The sequence below is a fragment of the Rattus norvegicus genome, chromosome 5 (assembly GCF_036323735.1).
Source record: "Rattus norvegicus strain BN/NHsdMcwi chromosome 5, GRCr8, whole genome shotgun sequence".
Classification (NCBI taxonomy): Eukaryota; Metazoa; Chordata; class Mammalia; order Rodentia; family Muridae; genus Rattus; species Rattus norvegicus.
In genome coordinates, this window is record NC_086023.1 from 77689630 (window position 1) to 77704280 (window position 14651).

A 14651-nucleotide genomic window follows, 5' to 3' on the forward strand; every position below is an offset into this window, starting at 1 on the left:
GAGCAGTGTGGTCTAGGAACTAAAGCTAAGTCAAGGAGAGGACTCCTGCCTACTACTCCCTTGGGACATTTTACCAAGGGTCCCCAGGACGGGAAAGCAGCACTGACTACATTTTCCTGTATTGTGGTTCCTGTACTGTGGGCAGATGTTGAAAAGTTGTACTACTATGCAATTAGGAGTTATGCACATTTTATAGGAAGGTAAAAGTATATCTGACTTTGTACTATGGTTTCTGGAATAACTGCTTGAATAAAACATGGCTAACATTATATAGCAAACACCCTTTCAAGGTCTTTAAAGAACGCTTTGCAATCTCAGAGGAAACGGTTCATGTAAGGGCAGACGTGAGGCTGAATCTTGACTATGAGCTTAACAGGTTGACTGATGCCTCTAAAATTAGTAAAGTGCTAATTTACTCTGGGGGAGTCGCTGAAGGTGTTTCCAGGGATGATTGGCAGGTGGGGACAGTCATCATCTGGGAAGAACCTGTCCTGAATGTGGGCAGTTCCATCTAATAAGATAAGATGGGGTGGGGATAAAAGAGAGGAAGAAGAAGCCAGCAGATGTGCCCACTATTGTGTCAGACAATCTCTTGTTGTTGCCTTCACTCCTGGACATGAGAATCCAGGTTCTTTCAACTTTTAGTTTCCCAGCAACCCTCCAAGGAGCTTCCAGGCCTTTCTCACTGGCCTGGGACTACATCATGAGGATGAAGGTTGCACTCCAGGCTTCTAACTTCCTGGAGTGAGCAGCAACTGGGTTCTCTGCATCACCCATGTGCAGAAACCATAGCTGGCTCTCCAGCCAATATCATGTAAGGCAATTCAGTAAATCCCTTTATAACTGGCTCTTTTCTTCTGGGGTACTCTTGTCAACACAGGAATTAGCAGCCACCCACATAGACAATCTGTCACATGGTCAAGGATGACAACAGGAAACTTACAATCTGCCAGCATTTCATCTTGAAAATTCAGCACTTATCATCTTCCCCCATAAAACAGAGGACTGCAGTGATCACGTACATCAGATGTTAGCTAGACTTGGGGAGAGTCTGGTGAAGAGAGTACCTTTTATGACAATGTGGATGTCGCAGGTTCTGTTGTTGCCTGAGGGGTCGGTGGCTGTATACCACACCACCGTTTCCCCATGAGGAAACAGGTCGCCTTGTGTGTGACTGCTGGTAATGACCAGTTCAGCCCCTACGGAGGGAAGAAGGGGTGTGAGTCCATCAGTCTGCAGTTAGATCATTAGCCTTCCGTCTGATGTGCTTCCATTTTCTATTTATGCAAAGCGGCTGAGCAACCCACTCAGTGTGGTTTGTCTACTACTGGAGAACAGAAGATTTAACATTTAGGCCGTAGCACAGAAATAATAGACTCAAAAATCCTATTCAATTAGGGAATTTTGTTAAACAAACTATCTGTCTTTGACTCAGTCTGCTGGGTGAAAGCTTGGTGGTTTAAGAAATCGGTTTGATTCCCCTGTTGTTTTAGGGAATGTTTTAAAAATGGACTCTAGTTACATTTGCTCGGGTTTCCCCACCACCTTCCTATGGCCTTTTGTAACCCATTCAACTAACATTTGGGAACGAGTGCAAATACACAGAGTTGGACTGGGATGCCAGGAGAAATTCTTATCTTTTCAGGGCATCATAGGCTCAATTTAGTAAACTCATCACAACCTACAAGTTCAAAACCTAGCAACAGTTTAATAAATGCCCAGTGAATACTGAAGGGAGTGAAATCCCAATGGCTGAGCCATGATGCCAACGTTAAATTATACTCGCGTTGAAAGGCACCGCCTGGCGCCATTTCTCACTCTTCTCAGCTGTTGTTTCTTTCACTTCTCTTGCCTGGCCTATGTCAAGATCTGTTTGTGCTCACCGGAGTTGTCTGAGAACTGAGGCTCGTCCCAGCTGGCAGGGTGCTCCTTCTCTACGACCTGGATTGGAGGTGGAGATCGGCACCAGTCTATGACAGGAGGCTCGACGTCTGCAGAACATGGAATCAGACAAAAAAGTCATGCCTGCTCTTTAAAGCATCAAGAGACATTGAGACTACCCGTCTGACTCCCAGATTATTGGAACAAAGGACCCCATATAATCCTGGGTAATCTCATACTGGGAAAAGGAAAAGGCACCGGCCAGGATGGACTTTGTCTTCTAGAAATTTGTTAGACCGCCTTATAGGATGAGACTGAAGCCCAGACAATGATGGTCAGTGGTGGGTGGGGCCAGGCATTGAGGTGAACTGTATAGATGGTCAGATCCTTGGTCTGTACTTAAGTTTTAACCCCACTTCAGAAGACTTGGGGGTTTGCTGGATCTCTTCATCCCTCTTCCCAATGTAGCCGCAATGAATGCATCTATTTTTTTAAGTTTTGCAGTATTTATCTGACTCCCCGGTTGTTGAGGATATGTGGCCAAGCCTGGATTGGGTCCTAGGCTGTGACCTTCAACTTTGATGAATTTATTGAGCATTAGAATTCAGATTGACGGGTGGCATGCTGGTGAGTTTTAACCGTTGCCTTGACACAACCTAGAATCATTTGAGAAAGGAGTCTCATGGTGATCTGTAGGAAGGACTTTGGGAAACTGTGTTGACTGCTGATTGGGGCGGGGAGACTTGGCATAACTGTGGGAGGTGTCATTCCCTAGGCAGGGGTCCTGAACTGTGTAATAGTTAAGAAAGCAAGCATGGATGCGTTTGTTTCTCTTTGCTTTGGACTGTTGAGGTGATGAGACTAGTGGCTTCGAGTTCAACTTCCCCTGAGTGATCAACTGCAACTTGAAATTGTACTCCAAATAAATCCTTTGCTTTTGGAAAATGTCAGGGCTTTTTATCATAACAGAAGTGTGCTTGGAGTAGTTTTGAGATGGGATGGGAAAGTCATGTTTTAAAGTACTGGTTGAATGTCATAAAAATATATACTGATATATATGTATGTATATATGATATGTATAATATATTATATATGTTATATAATACACATGTGTGTATTATATAAATATGTACTAATGTATACATATCAGTAAAGGACAGTAAAGAAATTACTCAGGAAGGGATTTCAATCTCATTATAGATTTTACATATAATTATACATATTAATTATATACCTTTGAAGCCTGAAGTACAAATTACTATTTTAATTTTTTTATGTGAGGACATAGACAAGACAAACTTAAGGAACTTGCTTGAAGTCATTAAGTTAAAAACTTGTAGTCACTGCACCAAGGCCAAGACATTTTGGTCTGCTCATGAAAGCACATCTTGAAACCGAGGTATATCCCTGAGAACACACATATTTCCATTTTAACCTAGGTTTTACAAGTAAATTCCCAGTCTCTGTCTTTCTTACTCACTTGACATTTTATGAGTACAATAATTTGGGCTTAGTGCTACCCTAGATGGATAGCTCCCTTCTCCACTAAATAACATAGCTCCTGGCCCCTAGAAGGTGTTCAAAGCAAGGAGCTTAAATAAAGCAACAGAAGGAGAAAAGCTCCTGGCAGGCCAGTGCTCTTCGAGAATACTGAATCAGTCAGCTCACAGTTAACCTGAAAGCAGTCATTATTTACCCACAACCAAACAACAAACCAGCATTCAAACATCATCTAAGCTTATCTGGTTTAGCTGAACATCTGAAAAGTTAATCATAGGTACAGGAGCTGACTGAGACTTAATCAATCGCTGTTTGTTGCAGGCAGGCAGCCGTCCTGAATTGCCAGCACCAGCCTCCCTTACCCATCTGCACCACGGAGACAAGGAGAAATATATAGCCTTGGGGGTGTTTCCCGTCTCCATCACCCGTTATCTGCCTCGTGTCCTTCTCTACTTTCTCTTTACCAGTTTGGAAAATCAGCTAATGTCTAGCTAGGCACACAAGTAGATATTTTCTATTTCACCATCCCAACTCTTCTTATAAAAGACATACTTTGCAAACTCTTAAGTCATACTTTCATATTTGAAGTCATAAAGCCAGATAAAAAGATCTGTTTTTCATGCTGGTAAAGCCTGCATTTAACACAACGTGGACAAAACAGCTAGAAAGCTAAATACTGGGAAAGGAGTTAGGCTGATTAGATTTTACTGGAGTCCCATGTTAATCTAAACTTATAACTCAGGCCGTCAGGCCAGTCTGAGATACATTCCTTACTTTAAGGAGCTGTGTAAACCTCATAGAATAAAATGAATTGGATATATCCAAGTTAAATGCAGTGGAAATAGATCTATAACAACCAGAGCGAAATGTAGGGGCTGGAGAGATGGGTCAGCATTAAGAACACTTGCCGCTCTTACAGAGGTCCCAGGTTTTCCTCTCAGCACCCACGTGGTGGTTTTCAATCGTCTTTAACTTAAATTCTAGGAGATATGATGTCCTTTCATAACCTCCTGGGATATGACCGTACATATAAACATATATAGTCAAAACACTCATACACTATACATATAAAAATAAACATTGAATATGTTGTTATCTAGCTTTTACAAAGATAATGTGTATCAGGCTTTGATTCAAGTGATTTATATGTCTTATTAAAAACTCCACGGTCACTTAATAGAGGAGCAGACCTTCACTGTCCTTTTGGAGGCAGAGGGAAGCATCTTTTCAGTCTAGTGGTTGTGGTGGTGGAGAGACTGGAGACATTAGGTAGGTGAACTCTATGGAATTTGATAACCTACTGGGTTTGGCGATTGAGGAGAAAGAGCCAAGCATGGCTTCCTGGCTTTTGCTCTGTAGCTCTGCCGTTGACTTTTCTGGGCTAGGCATCTATTAGTTGGGTCTGAGATGACTGTGGCACATCTGTGTGGGAAAACCTTTTGTCTTTCCTTTTTTTTTTATTATTAACTTGAGTATTTCTTATTTACATTTCGAGTGTTATTCCCTTTCCCGGTTTCCGGGCAATCATCCCCCTAATCCCTCCCCCTCCCCTTCTTTATGGGTGTTCCCCTCCCCATCCTCCCCCCATTGCCGCCCTCCCCCCAACAATCACGTTCACTGGGGGTTCAGTCTTAGCAGGACCCAGGGCTTCCCCTTCCACTGGTGATCTTACTAGGATATTCATTGCTACCTATGTGGTCAGAGTCCAGGGTCAGTCCATGTATAGTCTTTAGGTAGTGGCTTAGTCCCTGGAAGCTCTGGTTGCTTGACATTGTTGTTCATAAGGGGTCTCGAGCTCCTTCAAGCTCTTCGAGTTCTTTCTCTGATTCCTTCAACGGGGGTCCCGTTCTCAGTTCAGTAGTTCGCTGCTGGCTTTGCCTCTGTATTTGTTGTATTCTGGCTGTGTCTCTCAGGAGCGATCTACATCCGGCTCCTGTCGGCCTGCACTTCTTCACTTCATCCATCTTGTCTAATTGGATGGCTGTATATGTATGGGCCACATGTGGGGCAGGCTCTGAATGGGTGTTCCTTCTGTGTCTGTTTTAATCTTTGCCTCTCTATTCCCTGCCAAGGGTATTCTTGTTCCCCTTTTAAAGAAGGAGTGAAGCATTCACATTTTGATCATCTGTCTTGAGTTTCATTTGTTCTAGGCATCTAGGGTAATTCAAGCATTTGGGCTAATAGCCACTTATCAATGAGTGCATACCATGTATGTCTTTCTGTGATTGGGTTAGCTCACTCAGGATGATATTTTCCAGTTCCAACCATTTGCCTACGAATTTCATAAAGTCATTGTTTTTGATAGCTGAGTAATATTCCATTGTGTAGATGTACCACATTTTCTGTATCCATTCCTCTGTTGAAGGGCATCTGGGTTCTTTCCAGCTTCTGGCTATTATAAATAAGGCTGCTATGAACATAGTGGAGCACGTGTCTTTTTTATATGTTGGGGCATCTTTTGGGTATATGCCCAAGAGAGGTATAGCTGGATCCTCAGGCAGTTCAATGTCCAATTTTCTGAGGAACCTCCAGACTGATTTCCAGAATGGTTGTACCAGTCTGCAATCCCACCAACAATGGAGGAGTGTTCCTCTTTCTCCACATCCTCGCCAGCATTTGCTGTCACCTGAGTTTTTGATCTTAGCCATTCTCACTGGTGTGAGGTGAAATCTCAGGGTTGTTTTGATTTGCATTTCCCTTATGACTAAAGATGTTGAACATTTCTTTAGGTGTTTCTCAGCCATTCGGCATTCCTCAGCTGTGAATTCTTTGTTTAGCTCTGAACCCCACTTTTTAATAGGGTTATTTGTCTCCCTGCAGTCTAACTTCTTGAGTTCTTTGTATATTTTGGATATAAGGCCTCTATCTGTTGTAGGATTGGTAAAGATCTTTTCCCAATCTGTTGGTTACCGTTTTGTCCTAACCACAGTGTCCTTTGCCTTACAGAAGCTTTGCAGTTTTATGAGATCCCATTTGTCGATTCTTGATCTTAGAGCGTAAGCCATTGGTGTTTTGTTCAGGAAATTTTTTCCAGTGCCCATGTGTTCCAGATGCTTCCCTATTTTTTCTTCTATTAGTTTGAGTGTATCTGGTTTGATGTGGAGGTCCTTTATCCACTTGGACTTAAGCTTTGTACAGGGTGATAAGCATGGATCGATCTGCATTCTTCTACATGTTGACCTCCAGTTGAACCAGCACCATTTGCTGAAAATGCTATCTTTTTTCCATTGGATGGTTTTGGCTCCTTTGTCAAAAATCAAGTGCCCATAGGTGTGTGGGTTCATTTCTGGGTCTTCAGTTCTGTTCCATTGGTCTATCTGTCTGTCTCTGTAGCAATACCATGCAGTTTTTATCACTATTGCTCTGTAATACTGCTTGAGTTCAGGGATAGTGATTCCCCCTGAAGTCCTTTTATTGTTGAGGATAGCTTTAGCTATCCTGGGTTTTTTGTTATTCCAGATGAATTTTCAAATTGTTCTGTCTAACTCTTTGAGGAATTGGATTGGTATTTTGATGGGGATTGCATCGAATCTGTAGATCGCTTTTGGTAGAATGGCCATTTTTACTATATTAATCCTGCCAATCCATGAACATGGGAGATCTTTCCATCTTCTGAGGTCTTCTTCAATTTCTTTCTTCAGTGTCTTGAAGTTCTTATTGTACAAATCTTTTACTTGCTTGGTTAAAGTCACACCGAGGTACTTTATATTATTTGGCTCTATTATGAAGGGTGTCGTTTCCCTAATTTCTTTCTCGGCTTGTTTCTCTTTTGTGTAGAGGAAGGCTACTGATTTATTTGAGTTAATTTTATACCCAGCCACTTTGCTGAAGTTGTTCATCAGCTTTAGTAGTTCTCTGGTGGAACTTTTGGGATCACTTAAATATACTATCATATCATTTTAGACAAAGTTCCTCCTGTAGCTCGGGCTAGCCTGGGCTAACCAGGAACTTGCTATGAATTCCAGGCTACATGAATGATCCTTATGTCTTAGCCTCCCTAGAGCTGGGACTACAGGCATGAGTTACCATGCCACATCCTAGATGAGGTTTACTACTTTAATTAAATCATAGTTTTAATTTAATTTAATTAATCATAGGTTTGGGTTTCAGAAAAGAGATCCAAGCTGGAGACAGACAGGTGTGGGTTGTCAGTCAACAGAACCACTCAGGAAAACCACAGAGAAAGAGTAGAGGTCTAAGGCCGGAAGCTTGGGCGCTCATCAATGTCTGAGAAGTAATGAAGAAACAAAGGAAGAAAAGGCAAGATGGGAGTTAGTGGCAGACTTGTGGCAGAGAAGCCAGGGGAGAAAAAGATGTAGGGAAGAAAGGGATGGCTAAGAAAATAAGCCCAGAGGAAAGACTGTGTAAGAGAGGAATGAAAAAATGAGAGCACACTTGACCTTCAGATCTTAGGATAACTTTTAAATGGCCCCATCATATGAAGTATGAAGTATGATTCCTTTCAGAAAAAAATGCTGTATATCACAGCATGCTATAAAATAAACATTATGTAAAGTATTTTTTTTCAAGTGTGATACTTGCGTTAGGTTAAGAAGTTAAATTATACCTGAGTGAAAACGCTTACATAGTAACATCTACTTGTTTTCCATTCGAGTTTTTAAAAAGCTTAATTAAGCTCAGAGAGTTCGTTATGAGGTGATTCGATAAGCAGCTTATGTATTTGACAGGACCTTAAGTAAATCATTAAGAGACTCAGGTGGTCAATATTCAGTCGTGGGTCTAGGAGGGGATCGTAGGAATGGCAGTTCAGAGTCACAACAGATTGTTGGTGACCTTGATGGCAATGCTATCATAGGAGCAGAAGGCACAGAGTCTAGGCTTGAATGACTTTGAGAATAAATGGCAGGTAAATAAAAAGAGGTACCAGCCATCTGGAACTTTCCAAAGAGCTTAACTGGGCAGAAATAGAGAGGGTGACAGTTAAAGATATGGAGGGCTCTGAGAGAGAGGTCTGAGGGTTTCAATGCCAGGAGGAAGAACCTGGGTCGCAGACAGCGATGGATATAAAGGATTGTCTTTCGAAACAAGCTACATGATTTGGAGACTTACCAATAACCTTAATGTAGAAAGTGCAGCTGGCTTGGTTACCGGATGAGTCGGTTGCCGTGTAGGTGATGGCCACTTCTCCAATTGGGAAGAGGTAAGGTGGGCTAAAGGCTGGATGGACATGGACTGACACCTTATGGAGACAAGTAATATTTAATAATGTCAGTAGTACATCCATCCTCTCATTTATATATGGTCACTAAATGAATTAGGTGATACAGTATTTCATACAGGGAAAAAGGGGAGGAAGCAAGTCCTTGTGGTGATTTTTGAGACTGCTCATTCACTGTTTATAGAGGTAGCATACATATTATTTCTTAGATTTTTAGCATAATACAGTAGAATGCTTTCATACTCTTGCATGAGCTTCAGAGCGTAGAACAACTTTTAAGTGCTTCTGTCATGTTCTGCACACAAATATAATTTCTTTCAGAGAATATGCTGAAGACCTTTCAGTTGGTTCTGAGTGTCACTCTTGCAAACAGTTTTGTATACCATTTAAAACATATTTTTACTATTTCCTTGCACTATCTTTTCACGCATAGACTTGACCCCAGCCTATCAGTATTTTACCGATAGGTGATAAAATGTTCTTTCCTACAGCATAGTAACAGTCTGCATCCCCTCTGTCTGGGACTATGGTGTCAGAGTTCTCAGCTCTGTATTAAATACCTTTAACTGTGTTAAGTGAAAAGTTTGGTGCAGGCCCGAGTTTTAGTCATGTTTTTATTTTGGGATATTCGTGTGGTGCTGTGGATCAAAACTTGGGTCTCACACATGCTATACAAAGCTCTCCAATACTGTTCAATATCTCAACCCAAGTTTCTCAGTGTTCAGCAAAGATTACATTCTCGTCTTTCCATAATATTACAATAGATTCTTTCTTCCCCATTAGCTTAGAAATTGTGAAGTAATAAAACTATATTAGCATGTTATATAAAAAGCATTATAACCTGTCTAAAGTTTTTTTTCTCAGTTTGTTACATTAAGAAGTTAAATGAGGGGGTTGGGGATTTAGCTCAGCGGTAGAGCGCTTGCCTAGCAAGCGCAAGGCCCTGGGTTCAATCCCCAGCTCCGAAAAAAATAAAATAAAATAAAATAAAAGAAGTTAAATGAGGGGCTGGAGAGATGACTCAGCGGTTAAGAGCACTGACTGCTCTTCCAGAGGTCCTGAGTTCGATTCCCAGCAACCACATGGTGGCTCACAACCATCTGTAACAGGATCTGATGCCCTCTTCTGCTGTGTCTGAAGACAGCTACAGTGTACTCAGATATATAAAATTTTTTAAAAATTTTAAAATGAAGTTAAATGACACATGAATAAAAATATTATATAGTAAAATATATTTATTTTCACTAGAATTCTAAAGTATTTCAAATAAGCTTAGAGAACACTTTATGAGGTGATTTGATAAGGATTTGTATGTATTTGATGGCATTTTTTTAACCAATTAAGAGACTCAGAAGCTTAGCATTCTTTCCTAGGTCTGTGAGGGGCTTGAAAGAGTGGCTCCTCCTTGGGAGTGATGGTAGTTGAGGGCTGCTGGGAGACAGGAAATCATTGTTTTCAGTGCTATAGTCATTGATGGTTGCCCATACTCTAGTGGTTCCCCAACACCCGGACTCTCAGTGGATGGGGGAGCGGAACTAGTTAAACCCCAGTAGGTGTTAGCAGAAAAGTCCGTCTGGTTCTTCACTTTTCTCGCATAAAGGCCATAGCATAGGAGTGTACAGAATGGATCCTTTCTCCAGCTTCTTAAGCCAGCAATGCCCATAGAGCCCTTCTCACTCCACCCACATCTCTAGCTCCTTTGCCATCAGAACTCTCCAACCGGAGCTGGGGCTGGTGCTCCTTTCCTAAGGGCCATGGCTTTTGAGCAAGCCTCACTTAGATAACAAATGATAGTCTTCCTACCACAAAATCTATTCTTTAATAACATCTGTAGAATTCTTTTGCTTTAGAGTGTAACATTCACTGGTGCTGGAGGACAAAGACACTGTTGCGGTGGTCGTGATTCTGCTGACGTTACCAACTCTGACTCTAGGGAAGCCCAAGGAGGAGTTGGGTGTGGGTACAGAATAAATGAAAGAGCATTCACAGTGCTGATTTCTCTATCCCTTGGGCCAGCTCTGGGCTATATAACAGGACAAAGCTTTGAAGTGCATATAAGATTCAAATTTTTATTTAGATAGCAAGATTCTTCTTTTTAATCCTTGCAAGTGGATTTTAATTACAGAAAGAAGTTGTTTTCATATCCCAAAGTAACCAAGTCTAAAGACTGGGAAAAATCAGTTATTTTTTATTGATATTTTTCCCAGTTGAGTTTGTTCAAGTTGAGTCGTACAATTAGAGGTTTTTTTTTTTTTATCACATTATACCTATAATTTAGCATCCTATTTTCCCACCAATAAACCTCCCTTTTTGAATTGCCCTAAGGGATGATCAGAGGAAAGGCAACAGTCTAGAAAAAGGTCCTCCCAGAAACCTGGGTTGTTCTTTCTTTTATCCTCCTTGAGTTCGTGTTTGTTGGGCACTGCTACAGTAAGTTCTGAAATTGCCTTACCTTGCTCTTTCTTTTTTTTACTATTCTATATTACAGAAAACTACCTCACCTGCTTCATTATGTCTGTTCCAAAAAAAAAATCCTCCTGGTTCTGAAGATATTAGTGTGGAGATCAATCTTGCTCTAATGAATGATCACTAATCTCAAACCGTCTCTCAACATTGTTCAATAATCCCACTCTATTTCTCTAGTTGGCCCTCTCCTCTTTTTCTTCAAACTTCCAGAATCTCTCTCTCTCTCTCTCTCTCTCTCTCTCTCTCTCTCTCTCTCTCTATCTATCTATCTCTATCTCTATCTCTATCTCTATCTCTATCTCTCTCTCTCCCCCCTCTCTTTTGGAGGGGTCTCTGGCAGACCCTTCCAATTCTGCTTTGAGTCTGACCATGGGCCACAAACAATAGCTTTTCATGTATATCCAACCTCTTGGTCCACAAATGGGTCCTTCCATTTCTATTTCCCCTCTTTTAGGCAAATTTGCATTCTTCTCCTTTGTGGCAGCTCAAAAGACATCCAGGTCTTCTCTTGAACTTGTGAACATTACCTTATATGGCAAAAGGCATTTAGATGATATGACTGAATTAAGAATTATAAAATGAAAAGATTATCCTGATTCACCCAGATGGGCTAAATGTAGTGACCTCACAGTCTGTATGATGGCAATGTTGAGACTACATGTCCATGGTGCCATTTTACTACCATTGAGTCTGCTCTAATGTCGGGAGGCCTTTCTTTGACACAACGTCTACATTCCTTAATATGAGTATGGCAGTTTGAATATTCCAGGGAGTGGAATGTGGTAGTTTCAGGATCCTTGGTTCAAGGACTGACACTTTTAGGAAGTGTGGCCTGCTTGGAGTAGATGTGCCCTTCTTGAAGGAAGTATGACACTGTGGGGGTGGGCGAGAGAGCTTCCTCCTAGCTGCCTGAGGATGCCAGTGTTCTCCTGTTGGCCTTCAGAACAAGATGCAGAACTCTCAGCTCCTCTTGTGCCATGTCTGCCTGGATGCTTCCACCTTGATAATAATGGAATGAACCTCAGAACCTGTAAGCCAGCCCCAATTAAATGTTGTCCTTTATGAGAGTTGCCTTGGTCATGGTCTCTTCGCAGCAGTGAAACCCTAAGACATTGAAGCATCCATTGAGCTAATGAGCCATAGGTTCCTAGGCATGTATTTGGTCTTCTATGCACAGGATCCTATAAGCCATGATAGGTATTGCTTTCATGGAGTATCCTGCTTCCCTGGATCCATTCTTCTCATTTACAGAGCTTTTCTAAAAATGACTACACATTCCCAGGGGTGCACTATCACAGCAATTCCTCATATTTTTCCTGTTAGCTTTTGTTGCAGAAGTTGAACTATCTGACAGGGTGATGGTGACTGGGTTGGGAGTCAAGAGTCAGGCAATGGGATTCGGACTCAAGTTCACGAGTTGAGTGTAAGAATGTGAGAAGTGATTGAGAAAAACAGAGGCAACACTGAAAAACCTCATTGTTGGTTCTCTAGGCAATAGGGAATAAAAGACAAAGTGGTATTGGTCCGGCCTCTGAGACCCTGCCTAAGATTAGGAGGGGGAAATAAAGACATGCTTCCTGCTTCTTATTGATGCTGCTGGGCTGTCTTATCTCAGAGACTAATGGACATGTGATTTCTGCATCCCTGCAAAGATGCTATACTTGCTGCATTGTCTCATCAGATCCTAAAATGCATCTCCCTCTCTGCGCTTCCTAATGCTCCACATTGATGAGGATGCACATGTTTGTGTGTTGAATAAAAAGTATTCATAGTGTGCCTGAGGACACCTCCTTATGTTTAGTCCTGGAGGTCAGAATTTTAAAAGCTACTTTGAATATAAATCTATTCAACACAATTATCAGAACAATTATTATTGATTTGCCTGGAAGAGCTTACACTTATTTTTATACCCAGCTGTGGAAGCAAATGTTGCTTAATGATATCTTCTTACATCTGGACACAGGAAACCACATTCCTAATTCCTAAATTAAGCTTTTCCCTACCAGCTGATGGGAAGCTACTGTAGTACATGTAATGTTAAAATACTGAGTAAGGCTGGATTCTGGAAAACATACTCATATCCCATCCTTCAGGTTTGCTTAAAATGCATTCCTTTGGAGTTTATCATCTAAAAGACAGCTTCAGGACTAGGAATCAAGGTTGGTTCCACATCTTTCTTTTCCTAGTTTTTTTTTTCAGAACTACCCAAGGGATGAAAACTCATCAATGATGAGACCTTAGTGGAAATACAACAAACTTATGAAACAAGATGTTTCGGTCAGATTCTTATCTGACATTTCTACTTAAAAACTCAATGCTGGTTGTTGTCTCCAGATGAGGCATTAGCAGTTATGGTTGTAGTATATATTTCCACCTCATTGTTAGGGTATAGTAGAATTTCTGCCTCACTCATGTAGTTCATTTAGAATCCATTTGGAAAGGATGGGGATGTTCAGGCCAGACTTACCTTTTCACCAGAGTTGTCTTTAGCCGTTGGGACTTGCCAAGTGACATTAGCAGAGTCCTGCTGTCCCTCAGTCTTTGCCTTGATGTCATTTGGACAGCTGATTTGTGGAGCCTCCACGTCTGACCCAGAAAAAAACCATAACTCAATGAAACATCCTGACACATACATTTATTTTTAAAAGGTGGTAAAAAGTCTGGCCATATTAATACTTTATTATTTTAATATGCTGATTACCATTTAATGCAGACCACATGGCTATTTTGTGTGGTTTATCTTGTGTGACTTAGGGGCCCCTTTCTGGACTGGCCTTGCTGTGTAGCCCATGAAGCGCTCTCTACAGTCTGCCCTATACTTGGGCCTTTGCCCAGATTCTTTTCTTGGCCTGCCTTAATGCCTTCTTCCCTGATACCTCAAGAGCACTACAAGTCTTTTCATACTAAGCTCAAAAGCTGCTCCTGGCTCTCCCAAAACACTTGGCATGCTCACTCCCAGAGACTTCATAGTCTCTGTACTTCCCAACCACAAAATGTGGCATGTCATTGTGAAACAGACTCTCCCCCTCCATTTAGTTGAAGAAAAAGCATATTTCTCACCCTGTTGTTTTATTTAGTGCGTAGCAGACAGTGGGGACCCGGTCAATATTTTATTTAATGAAACAGATGAATAAATGGAGGAAAATGGAGGCTGACTGGGGCAGAAACTACCCTTGAAAATGGGGCTATCAATCAGAATTAATTAGCAGTCCCAGAATGTGCTATTAAACAAGCAGCAAATTAAAACTAATGAGGCTCATTAGTTGAAACAGTGGAAACACTTTACACACTACAAATGCTGACTTAAGCTTGCTAACATCGTACTGAGCCACATAGTAAAGTCAAGTTCTTGTCGTGGGTTAGAATGCGTCTTCTACTTCTAAATGGTGTTAAATGAGGTCTACCAAATTTCCCAGATGGTTGTATCTGAATTGCCTATAGTGTGTCTCATCTTATTGTTTCTCTAGAATTGGATTCAATGTCTAGTTTTCCCTAGGAAGATGCACAGCAGTTAATTCTTTTTGAAAAGCGATTGCAGTTCTCATTCATTGTTCACTAATCAGTGAGTTGCATTTGATTTTTTTCACGCTTGTTTTCTCTCCATCTCCTGAGGCTTGGTTGCGAT

At 41.3% G+C, this 14651-nt stretch overlaps 1 protein-coding gene across 1 annotated transcript in view; it reads right to left on the reverse strand.

Moving 5' to 3' along the window:
* Svep1 (sushi, von Willebrand factor type A, EGF and pentraxin domain containing 1) overlaps window positions 1-14651 on the reverse strand; it is a 176770-nt gene that overhangs the window by 83107 nt on the left and 79012 nt on the right. The window contains exons 8-11 of the mRNA NM_001419684.1: window positions 13494-13612; window positions 8452-8581; window positions 1884-1991; window positions 1068-1199 (exon numbers count right to left, since the gene is read on the reverse strand). Coding sequence (NP_001406613.1) covers window positions 1068-1199; window positions 1884-1991; window positions 8452-8581; window positions 13494-13612 — 489 coding nt within the window. The remainder of the gene's footprint in view (window positions 1-1067; window positions 1200-1883; window positions 1992-8451; window positions 8582-13493; window positions 13613-14651) is intronic.